The 26,872-nt window shown below is 40.9% G+C and overlaps 2 protein-coding genes across 3 annotated transcripts; both read left to right on the top strand.

The window, feature by feature from the left end:
• The first annotated feature begins 1,642 nt into the window (after positions 1-1,642).
• On the top strand, positions 1,643-11,116 carry LOC133623142 (dual specificity protein phosphatase 26-like). The gene is made up of 3 exons (XM_061986180.1): positions 1,643-1,927; positions 7,573-7,784; positions 7,869-11,116. Exons 1-3 carry the CDS (start codon positions 1,749-1,751, stop codon positions 8,063-8,065), a joined length of 588 nt encoding a protein of 195 aa, XP_061842164.1. The 5' UTR covers positions 1,643-1,748; the 3' UTR covers positions 8,066-11,116.
• A 2,372-nt stretch (positions 11,117-13,488) lies between these two features.
• Positions 13,489-24,317, top strand: LOC133623143 (serpin A3-5-like). Of its 2 annotated transcripts, none has more exons than XM_061986181.1 (6): positions 13,489-13,542; positions 22,771-23,374; positions 23,450-23,520; positions 23,594-23,787; positions 23,861-24,008; positions 24,080-24,317. In XM_061986181.1, the coding sequence occupies exons 1-6, from the start codon at positions 13,504-13,506 to the stop codon at positions 24,272-24,274; spliced, it is 1,251 nt and encodes a 416-aa protein (XP_061842165.1). In that variant the 5' UTR covers positions 13,489-13,503; the 3' UTR covers positions 24,275-24,317. The 2 variants fall into 2 exon arrangements, with proteins under 2 accessions (XP_061842165.1, XP_061842166.1); XM_061986182.1 differs by lacking the exon at positions 13,489-13,542 and adding an exon at positions 18,867-19,017 and having other exon boundaries at positions 24,080-24,315.
• The last annotated feature ends 2,555 nt before the right edge of the window (positions 24,318-26,872 follow it).

Genomic DNA, 26,872 nt, shown 5'->3' on the forward strand with positions numbered 1-26,872 from the left:
AACTTTTTATGAAGTTATAAAAAAAACCTGAAAAAAATAATTATAATTTTTTTTTTTTTTTTAGACATGTATCTCGTGCGCACGAGATACATGTCTAAAAGAAAAACAATTATTACATTTATATTTTTTATAACTTTTAATGAAGTTATAAAAAAAATTTTTTTTAATAATTATAATTTTTTATTTTTTTTAGACATGTATCTCGTGCGCACGAGATAGCTTCTCGTGCGCACGAGATACATGTCTAAAAAAAAAATCATTAAATTTTTATTTTTATTTTTTATAACTATATAAAAAGTTTCTCATGCGCACGAGAAAGTTTCTCGTGCGCATGTTTCTCGTGCGCACGAGATACATGTCTAAAAAAAAAAAATTATCAAATTTTTATTTTTATTTTTTATAACTTTATAAAAAGTTTCTCATGCTTTTTAAAAAGTTATAAAAAATAAAAAAAAAGTTTTATAAAGTTATAAAAAATAAAAATGTAATAATTTTTTCTAATAATTTATCTTGTGCGCACGAGATACATGTCTAAAAAAAATAAAAAATAATAATAAAAAAAATAAAAATTTTTTATAACTTCATAAAAAGTTTCTCGTGCGCACGAGAAACTTTTTATAAAGTTATAAAAAATAAAAATAAAAATTTAATAATTTTTTTTTTTTAGACATGTATCTCGTGCGCACCAGAAACTATCTCGTGCGCACGAGATACATATAAATACAAATAAAAAAATTATAATTTAAAAAAAAAAATTTTTTTTTATAGCTTCATAAAAAGTTTCTCGTGCGCACGAGAAACTTTCTTGTGCGCACGAGATAGTTTCTCGTGCGCACGAGATAGTTTCTCGTGCGCACGAGATACATGTCTAAAAAAAATTCAAAATAAAATCAAATTATAAATAAAAACATTTCCCCCATATCCCTTTAGGGGCTCCGTACCATACTGACAAAGTGAAAATGTTTTTTTTTAAATTGCAAACTTATTAAAACTAAAAAAAAAAGAAAGTGTCATCAAAGAGTTAAAAATAAAAAAATAAGTAAAAAAAAATAATTCCCCCATGTCCCTTTAGGGGCTCCGTAGTACGAGGTATTGTCGGTAGAAAAATTAATGTATTCCATTTTGGAATAAGGCTGTAACATAAAATGTGGAAAAAGTGAAGCGCTGTGAGTACTTTCTGTATGCACCGTAGCACTTTTTATGCACAGGCCGGTTGCAACAAAATTTCTTCACACACAAAAAAACAAGAAATAAAACACATGCATGCACTCATTGACAATAACAATACATGCATGGCACATCACAGATGTAAAACATAAATACAACAGAACATAGTGAGCTTAATAGTATTAATAATAGCAATAAATAAAATATTTTTTTACAAATAACACTTTAAACCTTTTTTTTTGTTTTAATAACATTCTTTTTTTTAGTGTTTACCAAAAGACAAATGTATGCTGTATTCTTGTGCAAACTGCTGCATGGCCCTCTGCAGTGTGCATTGCCAGCAAGCATTCAGCTCTTTAAATAGGCTGCTATTTTCATGCAAAAGCATAACAGCAGCTCTCCAAGCGACGGGGGGGGGGGCTAGATTTGATGCAAGGGTCCGATGCTCACAACACTGTGTGTGTGAGCTGCAGTGAGAGAATCTGAGACTGTGCTGGGTGCACACTTGCTTGGAAATTACCATAAGGAAATAACTCGCGTTTTGCCTGAAAGGACTACTTGGATCCAGCACTGGGAAAGTGATGGCGTACACATCAAAACTTCCCGCGTCCTGGAATGACAGACCCCCTCCGAGGAACGTGGACATTGACCTTAGTTCCCCTGGTTTGGCCGTGTTTGAGCTGGAACGCCTCCTGTTTACTGGCAAAGCCATCATCAGCCATGCAGATGAGGTGTGGCCAGGGGTCTACATTGGTGATCAGTAAGTAAATACACATCTAAAGAAATAGACTAACCAGTATTCTTTCGAATTGACTTTATTTACAAGTAACTTAAGTGTTTCACTGAGTCCACACCCATGCAGAGATAAATCTCAAGTACTCAACGGGTAATTCTACACCCCTCAAGTTACATTCCAAATTGTGACAGCTGTTCCTTGTGAGTGTTTCCACTAATGGCTTTTCTTAAGTCTGTTTAACATTTGCCATTTAGTCAAAACCCAAATCACTCTGATGGACTATGTTTGAAGTTTTGAACAGGGGTGTATTCCAGGTAGAAGGTTTGACAAACTCAAGTCTGAGTTGATTTGCCCTAAGATGGGAAACTCTGCGTGTTAGGGTCCAAAATAGTTGATCTGACTTTTTCTTTACCAAGCTGAAACTAATAGTGCTAATGAGTGTTTATGCCAAGTGTGAATGCTTTTTAGAACGAAAAATGATCAAGTAAAACAGTATTAGCCTGAAGTGACAGCAGATAATTACATTCAGAGTCAATGCATATGTAGCACTTTCAAAAAATATGGAATAAAAATCAAATTTGAATTCTTGTGCAATCACACCGGTGCAAAATGCACATGGAGGCAATGGAAAATAATATGTTTGTTTTAAATATATTTGGCATGTTAAGTCAATGCAAATGCAAAGTAAATATTGAGTGGTTATATATATAGTGCAGCTAATATAGGCTCCATGGACGGATGGATGGATGGGTTGTACGTATAATATATATATATATATATATATATATAATTTTTTATTTATTTATTATTATTATTATTAGTATTATTTATTATTATTATTATTATTATTATTTTTTGTGTTTTAATTTTTTTAATTTATGTATTTGTTTGTTTATTTGTTTTTTTCAATTTTTATCCAGACACTTTGTGTTAGGCTAATTTCCTCATCATAACTATAAAGTGCTAAAATATAAGATATATTTCTTGAAATAAAAAAATTTATCTTAATCAGGTCATTGTATTTATTTTAAGTAATAGCTCATATATTAATTATATTTGCAATAATGAAATACCCCATCTTTTATAATAATCTTCTAACTGGATTATGTCTAACATAGAATGAAAACATCTGAAATATACGTAAAAAAAAATGTTGCTATAGATAGTTGTTTCTTATTAATTCACTTTATGTTGGTAATAATTTAAATACTATCTTCTGAGAAGGCGCAACCTCCGCAGTGGACATTTTTGCATTAGTTTGGCAGTGCACCAATTTTCTTTTTCTTCATTCTAACAAATCCAACCAATATTAAATATCTAAAATGACATATATTTTTTTTAATTGACTAATTGTATTTTAAATAGCAGTCTTATAAAAGGATTGTACATTTAACTAACCATGGCCTCAAAATCCTCTCTCGGCATAAATGTTCAGTAATTAATTTTGTTAGGCCATCACTGTAAAAAATTACCAGGATTTCACAGCATTAAACAGTATAATACAATAATGCAGTGGTTCTCAAACTGTGGTGAACAGGCTCCATCTAGTGGTACACCAAATAATCTCTTAATCAAATATTCAAGCACAGTGTTACTGTTCAAACTGTGTGTAATGTTACAGTGGCCAAAAATATTAGATATACTTAAATATATAGATAATGAAAATTTACTGTAACATTAATACAAATGACTGTAAAAATTACAATATCCTTAGATTTCACAGCAATTAACTGTTATTTTAAATAATGATGTAAAATACGATAATCATAGTCCCCTGTGATATCACAACAAATTACTGTATATTTTAAACTGATTTGTCAGTTTTGGGGTTCCGGTTGCACACTCTTGCACAGTAGGTGGCGGTAGACTGTTAAACCAGAAGAGTAATAAACAACTAAATTACAATTGTAAAGTTACAGCATTTAGTTGTCACTTTATTGTAATTAACTGTAAAATCGGTTCGCAGCCGAGTGTGAAGCGACTGGGATGAGAATCAGCACCTCCAAGTCCGAGTGCATGGTTCTCGCCTGGAAAAGGGTGGAGTGCCATCTCCGGGTTACGGGTTACGGGAGGAGTTCAAGTACCTCGGAGTCTTGTTCACGAGTGAGGGAAGAGTGGATCGTGAGGTCGACAGGCGGATTGCTGCAGCGTCTTCAGTAATTTAAGTGAAAGTTAAACTACCAATGATTGTCACACACACACTATTATTCTCTGCATTTGACCCATCACCCTTGATCACCCCCTGGGAGGTGAGGGGAGCAGTGAGCATGCGCCCGGGAATCACTTTGGTGATTTAACCCCCAATTCCAACCCTTGAGGCTGAGTGCCAAGCAAGGAGGTAATGGGTCCCATTTTTATAGTCTTTGGTATGACTCAGCCGGGGTTTGAACTCACAACCTACCAATCTCAGAGCGGACACTCTAACCACTAGACCAATGGTCGGCAACCCAAAATGTTGAAAGAGCCATATTGGACCAAAAATACAAAAAACAATTTTGTCTGGAGCCGCAAAAAATGAAAAGCCATATTACATACAGATAGTGTGTCATGAGATATACATTGAATTAAGAGGACTTAAAGGAAACTAAATTAGCTCAAATATACCTTCAAAAGAGGCATAATGATGCAATATGTACATATGGCCTAGTGGTTAGAGTGTCCGCCCTGAGATCGGTAGGTTGTGAGTTCAAACCCCGGCCGAGTCATACCAAAGACTATAAAAATGGGACCCATTACCTCCCTGCTTGGCACTCAGCATCAAGGGTTGGAATTGGGGGTTAAATCACCAAAATGATTCCCGGGCGCGGCCACCGCTGCTGCCCACTGCTCCCCTCACCTCCTAGGGGGTGATCAAGGGTGATGGGTCAAATGCAGAGAATAATCTCGCCACACCTAGTGTGTGTGTGACAATCATTGGTACTTTAACTTTAACTTTAACTTTATATAGCTAGCCTAAATAGCATGTTAGCATCGATTAGCTTGCAGTCATGCAGTGACCAAATATGTCTGATTAGCACTCCACACAAGTCAATAACATCAACAAAACTCACCTTTGTGCGTCCAAGCACAACGTTTAAAGTTTGGTGGACACAATGAGACAGAAAAAGAAGTGGCATAAAACACGTCCGAGAAAGTCGGAGAAAATTATACATTGTAAACAAACTACGGTGAGTTCAAGGACCGCCAAAATTAGTAGGACAAAACGGCGCTCGCCAAATACTCGAATCAGTGAAGCATGTTTAATATAAACAGTGTGATTTACAACAATTAGGGAGCTTTGTGTCATGGTTGTCCTCCTACAGAAACCATATTAAAACAAAAAATATATTTTTCCCCCCTCATGTTTTTCGATTTTTCATACATTTTTGAAAAAGTTCCAGAGAGCCACTGGGGCGGCGCACTGTAAAATCGGTTCGCAGCCGAGTGTGAAGCGACTGGGATGAGAATCAGCACCTCCAAGTCCGAGTCCATGGTTCTCGCCCGGAAAAGGGTGGAGTGCCATCTCCGGGTTGGGGAGGAGATCTTGCCCCAAGTGGAGGAGTTCAAGTACCTCGGAGTCTTGTTCACGAGTGAGGGAAGAGTGGATCGTGAGATCGACAGGCGGATCGGTGCGGCGTCTTCAGTAATGCGGACGCTGTATCGATCCGTTGTGGTGAAGAAGTAGCTGAGTCGGAAGGCAAAGCTCTCAATTTACCGGTCAATCTACGTTCCCATCCTCACCTATGGTCATGAGCTTTGGGTTTTGACCAAAAGGACAAGATCACGGGTACAAGCGAACAAAATGAGTTTCCTCCGTCGGGTGGCGGGGCTCTCCCTTAGAGATAGGGTGAGAAGCTCTGCCATCCGGGAGGAGCTCAACGTAAAGCCGCTGCTCCTCCACATCGAGAGAGCCAGATGAGGTGGTTCGGGCATCTGGTCAGGATGCCACCTGAACGCCTCCCTATGGAGGTGTTTAGGGCACGTCCGACCAGTAGGAGGCCACAGGGTAGACCCAGGACACGTTGGGAAGATTACTGTATGTCTCCCAGCTGGCCTGGGAACTCCTGGGGATCCCCCGGGAGGAGCTGGACGAAGTGGCTGGGGAGAGGGAAGTCTGGACTTCCCTGCTTAGGCTGCTGCCTCGGATAAGTGGAAGAAGATGGATGGATGGATGGAACTGTAAAATCGCGGCTCTGCAGACTAGGACACTGATGTAATTGTTCATGTGAAAGTAACTCAATCGATAGAATGAACAATTTTACAGTGAAGTTTCTAACTTTGAATTTGACGTACCGCTCTCTTTTCACTTAAAGGGGAACATTATCACCAGACCTATGTAAGCGTCAATATATACCTTGATGTTGCAGAAAAAAGACCATATATTTTTTTAACCGATTTCCGAACTCTAAATGGGTGAATTTTGGCGAATTAAACGCCTTTCTAATATTCGCTCTCGGAGCGATGACGCGTCGCATCGGGAAGCAATCCGCCATTTTCTCAAACACCGGGTCAAAACAGCTCTGTTATTTTCCGTTTTTTCGACTGTTTTCCGTACCTTGGAGACATCATGCCTCGTCGGTGTGTTGTCGGAGGGTGTAACAACACGAACAGGGACGGATTCAAGTTGCACCAGTGGCCCAAAGATGCGAAAGTGGCAAGAAATTGGACGTTTGTTCCGCACACTTTACTGACGAAAGCTATGCTACGACAGAGATGGCAAGAATGTGTGGATATCCTGCGACACTCAAAGCAGATGCATTTCCAACGATAAAGTCAAAGAAATCTGCCGCCAGACCCCCATTGAATCTGCCGGAGTGTGTGAGCAATTCAGGGACAAAGGACCTCGGGAGCACGGCAAGCAATGGCGGCAGTTTGTTCCCGCAGACGAGCGAGCTAAACCCCCTGGATGTCTTGGCTCACACCGTCCCTTATGCCACCGAAGATGATCAAGAGAAGAATATCGACCCTAGCTTCCCTGGCCTGCTGACATCAACTCCAAAACTGGACAGATCAGCTTTCAGGAAAAGAGAGCGGATGAGGGTATGTCTACAGAATATATTAATTGATGAAAATTGGGCTGTCTGCACTCTCAAAGTGCATGTTGTTGCCAAATGTATTTCATATGCTGTAAACCTAGTTCATAGTTGTTAGTTTCCTTTAATGCCAAACAAACACATATCAATCGTTGGTTAGAAGGCGATCGCCGAATTCCTCCTCGCTTTCTCCCGTGTCGCTGGCTGTCGTGTCGTTTTCGCTTGCATACGGTTCAAACCGATATGGCTCAATAGCTTCAGTTTCTTCTTCAATTTCGTTTTCGCTACCTGCCTCCACACTACAACCATCCGTTTCAATACATTCGTAATCTGTTCAATCGCTTAAGCCGCTGAAATCCGAGTCTGAATCCGAGCTAATGTCGCTATAGCTTGCTGTTCTATGCGCCATGTTTGTTTGTGTTGGCTTCACTATGTGACGTCACAGGAAAATGGTCGGGTGGTTAAAATCAGGCACTTTGAAGCTTTTTTTAGGGATATTGCGTGATGGGTAAAATTTTGAAAAAAACTTCGAAAAATATAATAAGCCACTGGGAACTGATTTTTAATGGTTTTAACAATTCTGAAATTGTGATAATGTTCCCCTTTAAACTCATTTGTGGAATACCCCCCACTGCACAGCTTTGTGTTTTCCCACAGACACAGTGCAGAGAACCGCAATGATCTATGCAAGCATGGCATCACTCATATCCTGAATGCGGCTCACAGCAAACGACAAAGCTGCCCTGAGATCTACCAGGGAATGAAGATCGTCTATAAGGGCGTGGAGGCACAGGACTCGTGTGGCTTTGACATGAGCGTGAACTTTCAGGCAGCTGCCGACTTTATCAGCATGGCTCTGAGCAGGGGAGGTGAGATGGGGCAAAGACGTCTCCAGTTCTGGTGCTTCAATGACAGTGACGGTTGGTTTGACGTCCTCTCTCGTGTTTCTTAAGGCAAAGTCCTGGTGCACTGCCAGGTCGGAGTCAGCCGCTCTGCCACCTTGGTTCTGGCGTACTTGATGCTGAAGCAGAGGCTCACCCTTGTGGAGGCTATTTGTGCTGTGAAAGAGAACAGGGGGGTCATACCCAACCGAGGTTTTCTCCGACAACTTATTCATCTGGATTGGCAACTTTTTGGCAAACATTACTGAAACCAGAAAAATACTAAAGCTTTCTCAGGAATATTCCATCCAACTTGTTAATACAGTACCTTCTCAAGAAACAATACTATGAAATTAATTAAATCTGTGTACAGCTTGTATAGCAGCATAGATTTACTATGCACTGAAAAGAACTCAACAGGCAATCTTTATTTTTTTAATATTTATAGAGGTTTATTTGAAATAGGGACAGATACAAAAACATAGACATCTGAAACAGTTATCCAATATATGCATCATAGTGTTTGTAGCCAAAGCTAATTTACAACACTTGTCCCCAACAACAACAACAACAACACAGATCCAACATCATTAAAATGGGAAAATAAAAAATAGAATAAGGCAAAGATGAGTCGATAATAATGATAATAGGAATAATGCAGACAAAGTGCAAACTAGATAAAAGCCAATAATAATAACACAGACAAAGTGCAGACTCGATAAAAACCAATTACCGTACTTTTCGGAGTATAAGTCGCACCGGAGTATAAGTCGCACCTGCCGAAAATGCATAATAAAGAAGGAAAAAAACATATATAAGTCGCACTGGAGCCCGACCAAACTATGAAAAAAACTGCAACTTATAGTCCGAAAAAAACGGTAGTAAAAATGAGTAAAAACTAAACATGGGAACACGATTGTTGCTCAACTAGCCATACTTTTGTTTGATTTTTGAAAGTGACAAGTGCAGGTATACTTTTCAAAGTGTCCGGTAGAGAGTTCCATAGTTGTGGTCCTTTTATTGAAAAGGCAGTCTGGGCAAAAGATATTGTTTACAATGCTGCATGTCGGCTGTTGTCGTGATCCCAGGATGCAGAGAAGGCAGGCGTCGTGCAGGCAGAGGGTCGTTTAATTAGGGAACCAGGCAGAAGAAATGTAACACGGGTCTTAGCAGGAAACTAGAAGGCAGCAGAACACTTGGGCATACATTAGATCAGTTTTCCCATTGTTGGGCGACAAGCGCCCCCTAGAGGGCTGCCAAAAAATATCCGTTTCTCAGCTGCAGTCTGTATGGGCCGTATACTCCGCTGTATTACACTTTATACGCCACTTGCGGCAGTAATGACGATATCAAACAAATCAGCAAAAGTCTAGCGCTAAAGAATCCAATCCAATCCAATCCACTTTATTTATATAGCACATTTAAACAACAAAATGTTTCCAAAGTGCTGCACAACAATATTAAACACAATTAAAAACAATATAAAATAAATATGATTAAAAACGATTTTAAAGGACAAAACCAATTAAAACAGTAAATAGAAATCAAAATTTTAAAAACACAGAGGACCACACAACTCACGTAAAGAAGGTCTTTTAAGGCGAAGGAGCGATGTACAGTGACTACTCTGTTATTGTCATGTTTCTTTTTTCTAGTATTGTCTCTCGGGAACACGTGATAACATTGCTGAAAGGATCATACTCACTTTGTGAGATACTGCACATACAGTCATGGTCAAAAGTTGACATACACTTGTAAAGAACATAATGTCATGGCTGTCTTGAGTTTCCAAACATTTCTACAAATCTTATTTTTTGATTGGAGCACATACTTGTTGGTCACAAAAAACATTCATGAAGTTTGGTTCTTTTATGAATTTATTATGGGTCTACTGAAAATGTGACCAAATCTGCTGGGTCAAAAGTATACATACAGCAATGTTAATATTTGGTTACATGTCCCTTGGCAAGTTTCACTGCAATAAGGCGCTTTTGGTAGCCATCCACAAGCTTCTGGTTGAATTTTTGACCACTCCTATTGACAAAATTGGTGCAGTTCAGCTAAATGTGTTGGTTTTCTGACATGGACTTGTTTCTTCAGCATTGTCCACATGTTTAAGTCGGGACTTTGGGAAGGCCATTCTAAAACTTTAATTCCAGCCTGACTTAGCCATTCCTTTACCACTTTTCTCGTGTGTTTGGGGTCATTGTTCTGTTGGAACACCCAAGACCCAATCTCCGGGCTGATGATTTTAGGTTGTCCTGAAGAATTTGGAGGTAATTCTCCTTTTCTATTGTCCAATTTACTCTCTGTAAAACACCAGTTCCATTGGCAGCAAAACAGGCCCAGAGCATAATACTACCACCACCATACTTGACGATAAGCATGGTGTTCCTGGGATTAAAGGCCTCACCTTTTCTCCTCCAAACATATTGCTGGGTATTGTTGCCAAACAGCTGACATCACATGGACAAAGATAAGACCTTCTGGAGGAAAGTTATGTGGTAGTGTATGTAAACTTTTGACCACGACTGTGTTCACTTTTAACAAAGCAATGTGAAGAGGCAGAGCTTCACAAAAATCTCATTACAGTAAGCATATGAAAAATGAATATTTGAAATGTGTGTGAAGTGAATTAATTAACTCATTATGCTTTGCATACGGTGAATGTTTATATTCATCTGGGAGAAAGCAAACCACCAGTAAGTATTTCAGTTTGGGCACATAATAACACAGGGCCCTTTAGTACTGACATTTGTGTGTGGATTGGATTACTTAAGTTAAAGTACCAATGATTGTCACACACACACTAGGTGTGGCGAAATTATTCTCTGCATTTGACCCATCACCCTTGATCACCCCCTGGGAGGTGAGGGGAGCAGTGAGCAGCAGCTGTGGCCGCGCCCGGGAATCATTTTTTGGTGATTTAACCCCCAATTCCAACCCTTGATGCTGAGTGCCAAGCAGGGAGGTAATGGGTCCCGTTTTTATAGTCTTTGGTATGACTCGAGGCAATACAATTTGACCTTGGTATGCAAAGGTGATGGCCCTATTTGTGAGAAGAGACTACATGTTTAGCCAAATGACAGTATCCAAGATACGACCTTCATCTGTTGTCTTTTCAGTCACTTACACACAAACATCCCCTTTATGGCCAGGATGCGCTTTCCTGACCCAGCACACACACACACACACAGACAGGAGGTAGGAATATAAAACTGATGGTTTGGCTTCTCCAAGTTAGGAGTGCTTCATTTTTGACTTGACCTCCTCCAGGATCTGCAGTCCTGTACAATGACGCTCACTTGTAATAAAGCAACTTTCGGTTCAGTAAAGCGTCTCCGACGTCTCTTTTGATCCAGCCGCACCGCCGTATCATCCTTCTGTCCGGACGAGCATGACAAGACCATAAATACACGTCATGTGGATGTGTATTCCAGGCTACATTTGCATACCGGATTTTGCATTAGTTTCTTCAGATTTTCTTGCATTTTATAAATCAGACCTGGGCAAATTAAGGCCCGGGGGGCCACATGCGGTTGAGCTTTTCAATCTGGCCCGCCGGACATTCCCAAATAATTTTTTTAGATCTTTAAGACGGAAACTGTAGCTGCCATTATGATGTGCAGTCATGTTTTCTAATAAGTAAGTCTTCAACTATACAAAGTATTTCAATGGTTGGAATCTGCGCTTATGGATGATATACCAGTTACTATTGTAATCTAATTAGTTACTATGGTAATCTAATTAGTTACTATGGTCATTTAATTAGTTACTATGGTAATCTACATCAGTGGTCCTCAACCACCAGGCCGCGGCCCGGTACCGGTCCGTGGATCGATTGGTACCGGGCCGCACATGAAATAAAAAAAATAAAATTATTTTTTATTTTTTTTTATTTTTATTGAATCAACATAAAAAGCACAAGATACACTTACAATTAGTCCACCAACCCAAAAAACCTCCCTCCCCCATTTACACTCATTCACACTCATTCACACAAAAGGGTTGTTTCTGTCACGACTAGGACTGTGGCGAGGTTTGTTCTCCCGAGGTGCAAAAGATTTGGACCATATGTGGCGTGAGGGGGAGTACATGATTTATTTAAACACTATAACTACAAAAAAAGGAAGCAAACAAAAGGCGCGCACAAGGGTGGAAGTACAAAACTTGACTATAAATACAAAACTTGCACAACAGCAGAAACTATGAACAAAGAAACAAAACTTGCAAACTATGGCATGAATAAAGAAAACTTACTTGGACATGGCATGAAGTGCGCAGAGGTTAACAGAGTGTGACGGGGGTATGAAGAGCATAAATGCGGGATGTCGCCAGGAAGACAAACTGAAAACAATGAACTTAAATACTACAGACATGATTAACGAAAACAGGTGCGTGACTCAAAACGTGAAACAGGTGCGTGACGTGACAGGTGAAAACTATTGGGTTGCTATGGTGACAAACAAGAGTGCACAATGAGTCCAAACGTGGAACAGGTGAAACTAATGGGTAACCATGGAAACAAGACAAGGGAGTGAAAAGCTAGACACTAAAGAGTCCAATAACTAAACAAAACAAAACATGACTAATACAAAACATGGTCACACAGACATGACAGTTTCTTTCTGTTATTAATATTTCTGGTTCCTACATTATACATCAATATAGATCAATACAGTCTGCAGGGATACAGTCCGTAAGCACACATGATTGTATTTCTTTATGACAAAAACCCCCCCAAAAAAACCATACCAAACCCCCCCGGTCCGTGGGAAAAATTTTCAAGCGTTGACCGGTCCGCAGCTACAAAAAGGTTGGGGACCACTGATCTACGTCACAGCAGCTCAGACGAGGCACCAAGCAGTGTGGGCGGGAAGCGTTTCCACAGACGCGGAAGGAGATTTTCACAACAAAGTTCTAAAGCTTAGTGATATATAGAATAGAATAGAATAGAATAGAAAGTACTTAATTGATCCCTGGGGGAAATTCAGCAATTATCAGATTGTAGGTGGAGTTTTTTTTGCACCCTTCGCGTTCATATTTGTTGCATTTTTGTTGCGTTTCACTTGATTGTCAAATATGTTGATTCGAAGGTGGTGTAACGTTCATATTTTGTCAATATTCAGTGTTTTATCGTTCATAGAAACATTTTAAATTCCATTACGTTTTTTAAGGCGGTCTGTCATAACGTTTTTAGCATTCAATCAGACATTATTGTGAGGTTTTGTATTAGTGTTCCAGAAAATAGATATACCGGCCCCCAGACACATTTTTTTCTCTAAAATGTGGCCCCCGAGTCAAAATAATTGCCCAGGTCTGTTATAAAGGCATAACTGTATAACAAAAATAATATTTTGCAAAGGTATTGCATGCGCAATCTTTTTTAGTTGTCACAGTTGCAGCCAGACAGCACACATTGCATAAAGTCTTAAAGCAACATGGTTGCTAGAGCATGCAAACAGAGGAGTACACACACCAAAGTTCATGGTTTTAAACTGACGACAATGTATGAACCTGGCCGCGCGGCGGTTAGCTCGTTGGCCTCGCTGTCAAAAGGTTGAGGGTTCAAAATTCTGTTTGAGCATCTCTGTGTAGAGCTCCTCCCTGTGCTTGCATATAAGCACATTCAAAAAGTCTCAAAAAAACAAGATAAAACCCATAAAAACAAGAGGAAAATAATAAAGAAAACAAAGGACACAAGCTAATGCAACCAGCTGAACCATTTCTACATACAGCTACAAAGGTAACACACATTGAAAAACCAAAAAAATAGCAATAAGTAATACATATTGCACACATATGATTGCATCATGCATAGACAAACATCCATCCATCTTCTTCCGCTTATCCGAGGTCGGGTCGCGGGGGCAGCAGCCTAAGCAGGGAAGCCCAGACTTCCCTCTCCCCATCCACTTCGTCCAGCTCTTCCTGGGGGATCCCGAGGCGTTCCCAGGCCAGCCGGGAGACATAGTCTTCCCAACGTGTCCTGGGTCTTCCCCGTGGCCTCCTACCGGTCGGACGTGCCCTAAACACCTCCCTAGGTAGGCGATCGGGTGGCATCCTGACCAGATGCCCGAACCACCTCATCTGGCTCCTCTCGATGTGGAGGAGCAGCGGCTTTACTTTGAGCTCCCCCTGGATGACAGAGCTTCTCATCCTATCTCTAAGGGAGAGCCCCGCCACCCGGCGGAGGAAACTCATTTCGGCCGCTTGTACCCGTGATCTTGTCCTTTCGGTCATAACCCAAAGCTCATGACCATAGGTGAGGATGGGAACGTAGATCGACCGGTAAATCGAGAGCTTTGCCTTCCGGCTCAGCTCCTTCTTCACCACAACGGATCGATACAGCGTCCGCATTACTGAATACGCCGCACCGATCCGCCTGTCGATCTCACGATCCACTCTTCCCTCACTCGTGAACAAGACTCCGAGGTACTTGAACTCCTCCACTTGGGGCAGGGTCTCCTCCGCAACCCGGAGATGGCACTCCACCCTTTTCCGGGCGAGAACCATGGACTCGGACTTGGAGGTGCTGATTCTCATCCCAGTCGCTTCACACTCAGCTGCGAACCAATCCAGTAAGAGCTGAAGATCCTGGCCAGATGAAGCCATCAGGACCACATCATCTGCAAAAAGCAGAGACCTAATCCTGCAGCCACCAAACCGGATCCCCTCAACGCCTTGACTGCGCCTAGAAATTCTGTCCATAAAAGTTATGAACAGAATCGGTGACAAAGGGCAGCCTTGGCGGAGTCCAACCCTCACTGGAAACGTGTCCGACTTACTGCCGGCAATGCGGACCAAGCTCTGACACTGATCATACAGGGAGCAGACCGCCACAATCAGACAGTCCGATACCCCATACTCTCTGAGCACTCCCCACAGGACTTCCCGAGGGACACGGTCGAATGCCTTCTCCAAGTCCACAAAGCACATGTAGACTGGTTGGGCAAACTCCCATGCACCCTCAAGGACCCTGCCAAGAGTATAGAGCTGGTCCACAGTTCTACGACCAGAACGAAAACCACACTGTTCCTCCTGAATCCGAGGTTCAACTATCCGGCGTAGCCTCCTCTCCAGTACACCTGAATAGACCTTACCGGGAAGGCTGAGGAGTGTGATCCCACGATAGTTAGAACATTCCGGGTGTGCATAGACAAACAACAAAACTAAACAAAAACACCATTGCAACACTCACACTGTGGTGAGCGCTGTGGTGCTTCTCGTCTGCTGGGGAGGGGGCAGCATGCCAACCAATGTCCGGTCTGCGCCTATGAGCGAGAATCGGTCCAAGGAGACAGTAATGTTTGATACATGCTCATCCAGCCAGGACTCCATGAAGCTCGTTCATCCCGGCGCTCAACGCAAGCTTCGCATTCTCTTCCTCCGCGTATTCTTTGGTCTTTCCTCCGGTCTACCCAAGCGGACTCCGGTGTGGCAGAGAAAAAGCACAAAGGAGGACACACAAGAAAAGCCCTTGCAACCAGTAGCCACTACAGCGGCGCCATCCTTGGAGACCTAATTGTGTGTATGTGTATATGTGAATGGGTGTTTGTCTAAGCCAGGGGTAGGGAACCTATGGCTCTAGAGCCAGATGTGGCTCTTTTGATGACTGCATCTGGCTCTCAGATAAATCTTAGCTGACGTTGCTTAACACGATAAGTAATGAAGAATTCTGCTGGTAATCACAGTGTTAAAAATAACGTTCAAAATATAAAACATTCTCATGCATTTTAATCCATCCATCCGTTTTCGACCGCACCTGTTCAAGAAGTCGCATTAATGGTAAAAAGTATTTAATTTATTATTGGTTAGCTTCAGAATAACAATGTTATTAAAGGGGAACATTATCACAATTTCAGAAGGGTTAAAACCATTAAAAATCAGTTCCCAGTGGCTTATTTTATTTTTCGAAGTTTTTTTCAAAATTTTACCCATCACGCAATATCCCTAAAAAAAGCTTCAAAGTGCCTGATTTTAACCATCGTTATATACACCGTCCATTTTCCTGTGACGTCACACAGTGAAACCAACACAAACAAACATGGCGGAAAGAACAGCAAGCTATAGCGACATTAGCTCGGATTCAGACTCGGATTTCAGCGGCTTAAGCGATTCAACAGATTACGCATGTATTGAAACGGATGGTTGTAGTGTGGAGGCAGGTAGCGAAAACAAAATTGAAGAAGAAACTGAAGCTATTGAGCCATATCGGTTTGAACCGTATGCAAGCGAAACCGACGAAAACGACACGACAGCCAGCGACACGGGAGAAAGCGAGGACAAATTCGGCGATCGCCTTCTAACCAACGATTGGTATGTGTTTGTTTGGCATTAAAGGAAACTAACAACTATGAACTAGGTTTACAGCATATGAAATACATTTGGCAACAACATGCACTTTGAGAGTGCAGACAGCCCAGTTTTCATCAATTAATATATTCTGTAGACATACCCTCATCCGCTCTCTTTTTCTGAAAGCTGATCTGTCCAGTTTTGGAGTTGATGTCAGCAGGCCAGGGAAGCTAGGGTCGATATTCTTCTCTTGATCATCTTCGGTGGCATAAGGGACGGTGTGAGCCAAGACATCCAGGGGGTTTAGCTCGCTCGTCTGCGGGGACAAACTGCCGCCATCGCTTGCCGTGCTACCGAGGTCTTTTGTCCCTGAATTGCTCACACACTCCGGCAGATTCAATGGGGGTCTGGCGGCAGATTTCTTTGACTTTATCGTTGGAAATGCATCTGCTTTGAGTGTCGCAGGATATCCACACATTCTTGCCATCTCTGTCATAGCATAGCTTTCGTCAGTAAAGTGTGCGGAACAAACGTCCAATTTCTTGCCACTTTCGCATCTTTGGGCCACTGGTGCAACTTGAATCCGTCCCTGTTCGTGTTGTTACACCCTCCGACAACACACCGACGAGGCATGATGTCTCCAAGGTACGGAAAACAGTCGAAAAAACGGAAAATAACAGAGCTGATTTGACTCAGTGTTTGAGAAAATGGCGGATTGCTTCCCGATGCGACGTCACATTGTGACGTCATCGCTCCGAGAGCGAATATTAGAAAGGCATTTATTTCGCCAAAATTCACCCATTTAGAGTTCGGAAATCGGTTAAAAAAATATATGGTCTTTTTTCTGCAACATCAAGGTATATATTGACGCTTACATAGGTCTGGTGATAATGTTCCCCTTTAAAAAGAATAAGAAACGTATTTAAGTAAGACCAACATTTTGGTCTTACTTAAATGCATTTAAAATATTTGGCTTTCATGGCTCTCTCAGCCAAAAAGATTCCTGACCCCTGGTCTAAGCACTCTGCCAGTGGCTACCAAGCAGTCCAGCGCACCTGTGACTGTATAAGGCAGGCCTGGGCAATTATTTTGACTAGGGGGCCACATTTAGAGGAAAAAAATGTGTCTGGGGGCCGGTATATCTATTTGTAGGAACACTAATACAAACCCTGTTTCCATATGAGTTGGGAAATTGCGTTAGATGTAAATATAAACGGAATACAATGATTTGCAAATCATTGTATTCCGTTTATATTTACATCTAACGCAATTTCCCAACTCTGAGCACTCCGCTCCCTGTATGCTCAGTGCCAGAGCTTGGTCCGCATTGCCGGCAGTAAGTCGGACACGTTTCCAGTGAGGGTTGGACTCCGCCAAGGCTGCCCTTTGTCACCGATTCTGTTCATAACTTTTATGGACAGAATTTCTAGGCGCAGTCAAGGCGTTGAGGGGATCCGGTTTGGTGGCTGCAGGATTAGGTCTCTGCTTTTTGCAGATGATGTGGTCCTGATGGCTTCATCTGGCCAGGATCTTCAGCTCTCGCTGGATCGGTTCGCAGCCGAGTGTGAAGCGACTGGGATGAGAATCAGCACCTCCAAGTCCGAGTCCATGGTTCTCACCCGGAAAAGGGTGGAATGCCATCTTTGGGTTGGGGAGGAGACCCTGCCCCAAGTGGAGGAGTTCAAGTACCTCGGAGTCTTGTTCACGAGTGAGGGAAGAGTGGATCGTGAGATCGACAGGCGGATCGGTGCGGCATCTTCAGTAATGCGGACGCTGTATCGATCCGTTGTGGTGAAGAAGGAGCTGAGCCGGAAGGCAAAGCTCTCAATTTACCGGTCGATCTACGTTCCCATCCTCACCTATGGTCATGAGCTTTGGGTTATGACCGAAAGGACAAGATCACGGGTACAAGCGGCCGAAATGAGTTTCCTCCGCCGGGTGGCAGGGCGCTCCCTTAGAGATAGGGTGAGAAGCTCTGTCATCGGAGGGGAGCTCAAAGTAAAGCCGCTGCTCCCCCACATCGAGAGGAGCCAGATGAGGTGGTTTGGGCATCTGGTCAGGATGCCACCTGATCGCCTCCCTAGGGAGGTGTTTAGGGCACGTCCGACCGGTAGGAGGCCACGGGGAAGACCCAGGACACGTTGGGAAGACTATGTCTCCCGGCTGGCCTGGGAACGCCTCGGGATCCCCCGGGAGGAGCTGGACGAAGTGGCTGGGGGAGAGGGAGGTCTGGGCTTCCCTGCTTAGGCTGCTGCCCCCGCGACCCGACCTCGGATAAGCGGAAGAAGATGGATGGATGGATGGAATTTCCCAACTCATCAATTGTGTTAGATGTAAATATAATTGGAATACAATGATTTGCAAATCATTGTAGTCCGTTTATATTTACATTTAACGCAATTTCCCAACTCATATGGAAACGGGGTTTGTACATCAACAATATGATTTGCCTGAGTAGCTGGACAGGACAAAAAAAAAAAAAAAACACCCACACAGTCACCTGTACAAGCCACAAACCTTGAAGTGCAATATGGCAATGGATGACTGTATTACTCACTCGACTGCAGTCAACCCTCTAACCCCTAGTGTTACACAAGTGACATTAAAGTCCGATGGGGCCACATAAAAAAATCGCAAAATGCCCTGCTGTAATGTAAGGGAATGTGTTCGGTCAGTGGCGTATGACAAATTCTGAAATGGGGTGTGCATATCAACTGCCCAAGTTAGTCAAATGTGGCCAATTATTACAGAAGGTGGACATCTTTTGCATGATGGACCCTATCTGTATGGGAACATGGGAGGAGTTAAGAGGATACATCAATACATCCCCACTCACAACGTGGTATAAAGAGGACACTTCCCTCTGTCCTGCCTGTGCTTCTGGTGGCTCCGCTTTTTGAAGACAAGCGAACCTGAAAGATTGGTAAGTTGTTCGGATATTTAGATGTTTTTGTGGCTTTTTCATTTTCCAACTCTATGATACTAATTAGTACATATTTCTACAACTTGCGTTGATTGCATAACAATCAATTAAAACTTCTTCTTTTTTTTGCAAAGTTATGAAGTAAGTAAAGAGGAGTGGGAAAAAAATTCATAAAAATCAGATTGCATAATGACAATCTTTTAGGATAATTCAAAATAAATGGAAGATGTTGTTATATGTATTTATTATTTAGAAAAAAAAATTAAGTCACTGGAAAACTATGTTAGGGCGTATCGAATGATTCAATTGAATCAACATACCAATTCGACAAAGTTGATATGAAGAACAAGAGTTGTAATTTTGTACTCAGTAGATAACAGAATAAACTACTAAAATGATTACAACAAGAGAAGATTATCCGTGGTTCTAAGATACCGGTAAATACTGACTTATTTATATAAATACTGATTGTCATTTTCTAAGATTTGAACAATATTTATTGTCTCTTTGATTTAATGTAACAAACTAACCTGACCTGTAAAAAGTTGAGGTGCGAAATAACAAACACAAGAAAAGTTCAGTTAAAGCGTTCTCTAACATCTTCTCCGCTTTTTCAAGGCGAGCTCAAGTCCAAATGAACAAACACAATTCACTGAACAAAAAAGATAAAAGGCCTATTTCTATCAAATGTAGCTGACAAATCGTTAGTCAGTACTTTTCCTTTCACAATCCATCCACCTCACAGGTATGGAATATCAAGTTGCTCCACTGTAAAAAAGAAAAAAAAAGTAATGTTTTCATATTTAGGTGTTATTTCCGTTATTTGCGCTCTTATTTTTAGTCATCATTTCCTGTTTCATTGACTGCCCTGATTGGAAACCAGGACAAATCCTGTTCCTGATTGCCAATCAGAGCCCTTCTTTGTATACAGGGCAGGATCGTTGCTGAGTTGTTTTACACATTTGAACTGGGGTTGTCAAAAACAACAAGTTAACTCATGCGATAAAATATTGCATTAATCATGTATGTGTAAGGTGAATTCATATAAAACATCTAAAATATATTCCTGTATGACATTCTGACAATAAAAGGTAACCTCTTGTTATATGTTTCTTTTAGTGTGTTTTAATGTTCTGTTATTTTTGTTTTGTTTTTGTCTTTTTATTTGTACTTTGGTATTTGTTGGTTTATTTCTGCTAACTGCCCGGGCACAACAGATGAAAATTAACAGTTGTGCTATAATCTGACACACACATATATATATATATATATATATATATATATATATATATATATATATATATATACATATACACACACACATATATATATATATATATATATATATATATATATATATATATATATATATATATATATATGCACATATATATATATATATATATATATATATATATATGTATATATATATATATATATATATATATATATATATATATATATATATATACATATATACATATATACATATATATAGCTATATTGTTCATCATTGAGCTCATGCCGAGTTGTCCCTGAGCAAGACATTAAAACCCTTAACTGCTCCTGATGGGTCGTGGTGAGCGCCTTGCATGGCAGCTTCCACCATCCGTGTGTGAATGTGTGAATGTGAATGTGTGAATGTGTAGGTAAGTGTGATGCATAATGTAAAGCGCTGTTGACATCATTCCAGGTATAGTAAAGCGCTAAATAAATACAGACCATTTACCATTAATATGCACTGTTCCAAACATATAAATAAATACAATAAATCAATATCAGGGTCTTTTTTTAAGGATTTTTTAAATATGTATGCGAGTAATAACCTGTTAATAATCATGATTATCAGAATTCAAAAGTGTGATTAATCTAAACAAATGGCCTTCAAAAGGGGTCAAAATAATCAAAAAATACAATACAATTTTTTTAGTTTTTTTTTGTTTAAGTTTATGAAAACATTTTGTGCAGAAGAAGTAAAACCCATTTCGAATCAAAAATATTTTTACGCCCTGCAAAAAATTCAGACTTTTATATCCTGTTTGGCTTTAAAGATAATAAACATCGAATATCCCCAGAAAACATGTTGCACAAAATACATTAGCAGGGTTAAAATGACTTGCCATGATGCCTTTTACAAGTACTTGAACTTTATCAGCCCTAAAAATGTACTGGCATATTTATCAGGTCGATATTTAGTCATGCAGTAATATACATTGTAGTCTATGGGGTATGGTGTATTGCAGTGACGTGCAGTCACTAGAGGCAGGTGAGGTGGGGCCTCACCTGCCATCATGGAAAGAAAAAAAATGTAAAAAGAAAAAAAATAATTAAATTGTTATATGTATCCAGTGATTATACTATAAAGTTATTTTCCATTTAACTTCACCAGTTTTAGATTATTTTTATTCAAAATCGCTGAATTTTCACATTTGCCGTTCAAATACTGAGAAGAGACGGTGCGGTGATCAGCAGCCAGTTGAGGCACGTCACTCAGTGCTTCAACATGGATTCCGGACTCGGCTAACTGCTGGCCTGCAGTGCAGTGAGACCGTATTGCTATATGAACTATATTATACATTTCCATAGTTTAGTTAGCTGAGGTATATAATGTACAGTGTATTTTGTCAACAACTGTATGTGTGTAACGTATTTCTTGTGCTGAGCGATCATAAAACGGCTGCAAAAGACGCACTGACTGAGGCTCCAGTAGCCCCGCCTCGTGCACCCCCGCCGTAGAATTGTTATATCAACTAAAGCCCACACTTAAACTTTCCACGTGCAAGATTGAATCTATTTAAAAAAGTTATTTCATAAGAAGCCAAAAAGTGCAAAAACAATAATGTTCGTGTTGGAGGAGTTGTGAATGACTGCAGGGCCACAACATTAGGTACACCTGCAGACTGCAGGTGTACCTAATTCACAACTCCTCCAACACGAACATTATTGTTTTTGCACTTTTTGGCTTCTTATTAAATAACTTTTGTAACCTATTTTCATGGGCTTTCCTCTTTGTGATGTTAAGTTCCTGTTATGCGTTGTTATACAGTATATGCCTTGAGCTCTTATTTTGAAGGCGCTAAGAATGGAAGTGATGTCACGGAGTGGAGCGGAGGTTTTTGAAAGAAGGTAAATAAAGTGGTCCACGTGTAAACTGGAGCCTCCGTGTTTGTTATTTTGTAGTTTCATACAGTATAGGCGACATTTATAAACCCTCGGTTACACTTTTTTAAATAGATTCAATCTTGCACGTGGAAAGTTTAAGTGAGGGCTTTAGTTGCGGCGCATGGACTTCATTTAGTAAAGGTAAGACTATATAGGTGTAATGAAATTTGTCCTCTGCATTCGACCCATCCCCTTGATCACCCCCTGGGAGGTGAGGGGAGCAGTGGGCAGTAGCCGCGTCGCGCCCGGGAATCATTTTTGGTGATTTAACCCCCAATTCCAAGCCTTGATGCTGAGTGCCAAGCAGGGAAGAATGCTGGTATGAGCTTTTAAACATAACCCGTTAACTGCTGCCTATCAAATGGTGAATAAGATACTCTATAGGGTTCATATGTTTCTAAATCTGACTGTGATGAAGTCAGTGCCTCACCAGCCATCAACCTCACCGCACGTCACTGGTGTATTGTTTGATTGTTTATTAAGAAACTGGGGTTAAAGGGCCTTTGATAAGTGGATTATCTTGTGTGTTTTCCTAAGCAAATATTGTGTAAGCAGAAGATCAATGTTGCACTTCTGAACTGTTTTCCATAGTCCGCCATGATGCATGCAGCCCTGGGTGTCTGGGTCTTATCAGCCTTGATCTGTTTGGGAAGAGGCGACCACCACGAAGGCCACGCCAATGGCGGCCTCGACCAAGTGACTTCGGGAAACAAGGACTTTGCCTTCCAACTGTACAGGAAGTTGGCAGCTCACGCTGACACGCAAGGCAAGAACATTTTCTACTCCCCGAGCAGCATGTCCGTCGCCTTGGCTGCGTTGTCGGTCGGAGCCCGGGGCGACACCCACCAACAGCTGTTCAGCGGTCTGGGTTACAACAGCACCCAAGTTACGCAGACAGATGTCAATCAGGCTTTCGGAGAGCTCATCAAAAGGCAAGACCAGTCACCGGACATCAGCGAAGGGACCGCCGTGTTTCTGGATAACACCTTCCAGCCAAAACCCGAGTTCATGAAGGTTTTGAAAGAGTCCTTCTACGCAGACGGGTTCAACGTGGACTACAAACAAAAAACCAAAGAAAGTGCTGATACCATCAATAAGTATGTCAACGATAAGACACATGGCAAAATTGAAAAGTTGTTGGAGGAAGTGGAGCCAAACACAGTCATGTATCTCATCAGCTACATCTACTTCAAAGGTAGAAATATGCCATATTTGTGTAGCGTCCAACGTACTGCATGTTGCCTCATTTCTACTCATCCCTGTCACACAGGAATATGGGCCTCTCCTTTCGAACCCAAGTACACCAAGGAAGACAATTTTACTGTTGATGAGAATACCAAGGTTCAAATCAATGTTATCATGCTAATGATATTAAAAGACATGCCCTGCAAGCTCATTTTGAATCGTTTTCCAGGTTCCTGTCCAGATGATGAATAACGAGGACAACTTTGATATCTATCATGACCTGGCAATCAACACAACCATCCTCCGCCTGCCTTTCAACAGTTCTTACTCCATGCTTCTGATGCTGCCTGAAAACATGGCGGAACTAGAGAAGGAAATTTGTCCGCAACATGTTGCTAAATGGTCGAAATGGATGAAACCTAGGTTGGAGAAAATGTCAACAGAAGAATGACAGACTCTCTTTTACAGTCCGATAACTGTTTGCCCGTGTCTTTAGGAACTACGATGTATTTGTACCGAAGTTCTCCATCAAGACATCCTATACTCTGAATGACGTGTTGGCTGACATGGGAATGTCTCACATGTTTGATGATCGAGCAGATTTGAGTGGAATTGCAGAGGGGCCGAAACTAGCGGTCTCCAAGGTAAAATGGCACCAATGTCCTACTCATCTTTCAGTCTAGTCCGTCTAACACTGTTGCCATTTTCACTCCAGGTTGTGCACCAAGCGGCCCTTGATGTGGACGAGGCTGGCGCCACCGCTGCGGCTGCTACAGGCATCGGCATCACTCTGATGTCCTTGCAATTCGTCCCTGTGCTGAAGTTCAACCGTCCGTTCATGGTTCTCATCACCGAAAACACCACAGATAACATCCTCTTTATGGGGAAGATCTTGAACCCCAATATGTGATGGGCAACAGTTGGTACATCATAATAAAATAAAGAAAAAAGGTCATGTCTTTTTTTTCTTTTTTTAATTTATTTATTTATTTACAGACAGACATAGTTTTGTATTTCAATATTGTTTCTTTTGTTAATATCAGAGTCCGTTCTGCAAAAAGGTCATCCCTAGAAGCACACAGCTTATGGACAGAGACCCACAATTGAAATATACATCATCGTATAATATACAAAATACAATACAATACAATAGGTTTCAAAATCTACCCACCAAATACCCATTTACAATTTCATTTATAAATAAAATAAGAATCTTTAAATCCACCAAATCAGTCTCAATATCCTATTATTCAAATTCAATTAAAAGGTTGCATCTTGAGGATCTGCAATAATCTCATCATACTGTGGAGAACGCATATATGTTTAAGAGTTATTTCTTTATTCATAGCCATGTTTAGATCAACTAGTACTTTTCCTTTGTACATTCTGTATACCAGTTTCTCTTTGTCTACATACGTCTGTTTAGTGTCTTAGACATTGGAATGTGAAGTTAAGTTAAAGTTAAAGTACCAATGATTGTCACACACACACACTAGGTGTGGTGAAATTTGTCCTTTGCATTTGACCCATCCCCTTGATGACCCCCTGGGAGGTGAGGAGAGCAGTGGGCAGCAGCGGTGCCGCGCCCGGGAATCATTTTTGGTGATTTAACCCCCACTTCCAACCCTTGATGCTGAGTCCCAAGCAGAGAGGCAATGGGTCCCATTTTTTTATAGTCTTTGGTATGACTCGGCCGGGGTTTGAACCCACAACCTACCGATCTCAGGGCGAACACTCTAACCACTAGGCCACTGAAGAAAGTACTTCCCCCCTCCTTGCCTTATCGGTGTTGGGAAAGGGAGAGGCATTCCTTTTCTGAGGGAGGAGGGGCTGCTTACTTCTTTAAAGAGTAGTTTTTTTCCGTTTGAATGTTAGAACAACTTAAGAAGCCGGTATGAATGTATTGGTCTAGGTGGTTCTCCTGAAGCTTCAGTAAAACCTGATAATATTCTTATTCTGTCTTGATGGTCCTTCTTACTCAGTTTATATGTCAATGAAAGAACTTGGGATTGACCAGTGACTTAAATTCCCTGGGAGGAAGAGCTGGTTGACGCAACAATACATACAGAGGTCAAGACCAAAATTATGCAACTAATGAATTCCTCAACCATATCTCTTGTCTTCATAATTAATCTGGATTAATTTCAGTTCTATTGTTCAATACATACAGTGTACACATACTGTACATACAGGCAGGGGGTGCCCCAACACAACTGTTTCACTTCTGATATGATAATGGAGCCTTGAGTATTGGTCAATACCGATATCTTTTCGACCAGCGTGAGTCATACATACTGCTTTTACTTTTGTACTTTGTAGTGTGTAATGTTAGAAAAGGTTTGATTACGTAAAATAACACAGAGAACAATGTTAGATAGCAAAAACACTAACCTTATGACAGATTTATGCTGTCTTTAAGTTGAAGTGGAGCGGTAATTTGTGTTTTTTGTCGACGCTTAGTGGTCACAAAAACTCTTTAAATTAAGGGCATCACGCAGGAAGTTGAATGATGCTGACATGTTTCTGTCAAGACTAGGACTATGGTGTGGTTTGTTTTCCCGTGGTGCAAATCGACTGGACCGGACATAGCCTGAAGGTAAATACATGTTTAATTTTACTCAAAAAAAAGAAACAAACAAAAGGCGCTCACAAGGCGGAGGTACAAACTTAGCGTATAAACATAAACTAGCACAAAGGCAGAACTATGGACATAAAACCAAGAAAACACTTACTGTGATGTGAACAGGGCAGCATGAACTATGAAATTGCATGAAGCAAGAGTGTCAGGGGTACAGAGCATGAATGTGCAATGTCACCAGGCTCACTGCCTGGCAACTACAGGCTTAAATCGTGGTGACGTGATTAACAACAGGTGCGTGAGTCCAAATGAATCAGGTGCGTGACATGAGGACAGGTGAAAACTAATGGGTTGTCATGGAAACAAAAACAAACAAGAGTGCACAAAGAGTCCAAAAACCAAACCGAACATAACCAAAACAAAACATGATCACACAGACATAACAGTTTCTTACTGGATACCTTCTAATACGCTTCTGCCTTGGACACTATGTATGTGTAAGTTGTATGCAACGACAGTGGTACCTCAACTTAATAGTGCCCCAGTTTAAGAGCGGTTTGAGGTCAAATTTAAGAATTTCAGATTTTTTAGTGATACTGAAGGATAAACTGTATAGTCAGCAGGCTTCAGCCTGCTTGATGCGCCTATGTGGCGGCCACCTTTGTGGCGGCAACGTTTTCATTAAAATTGTGATATATGTCATGTCTCAAGCGACTTTTATACTGTTAAATTTATTGTCAAGGTCAAAAAAAAAAATTGATGAACACAGAACATCCATCCACCCATCCATTTTCTACCGCTTGTCTTGGATTTAAAAATATTGTTGTCTTACCTATATCCTTGTTTCAATCATAGTGTTCCTCGGGCCAACAAATAATTTGTATTCAATATATGTGGTCCTGGGTTCAATCCTGGGCTCGGAATCTTTCT

Source organism: Nerophis lumbriciformis, linkage group LG12 (genome assembly GCF_033978685.3).
Source record: "Nerophis lumbriciformis linkage group LG12, RoL_Nlum_v2.1, whole genome shotgun sequence".
Classification (NCBI taxonomy): domain Eukaryota; kingdom Metazoa; phylum Chordata; class Actinopteri; order Syngnathiformes; family Syngnathidae; genus Nerophis; species Nerophis lumbriciformis.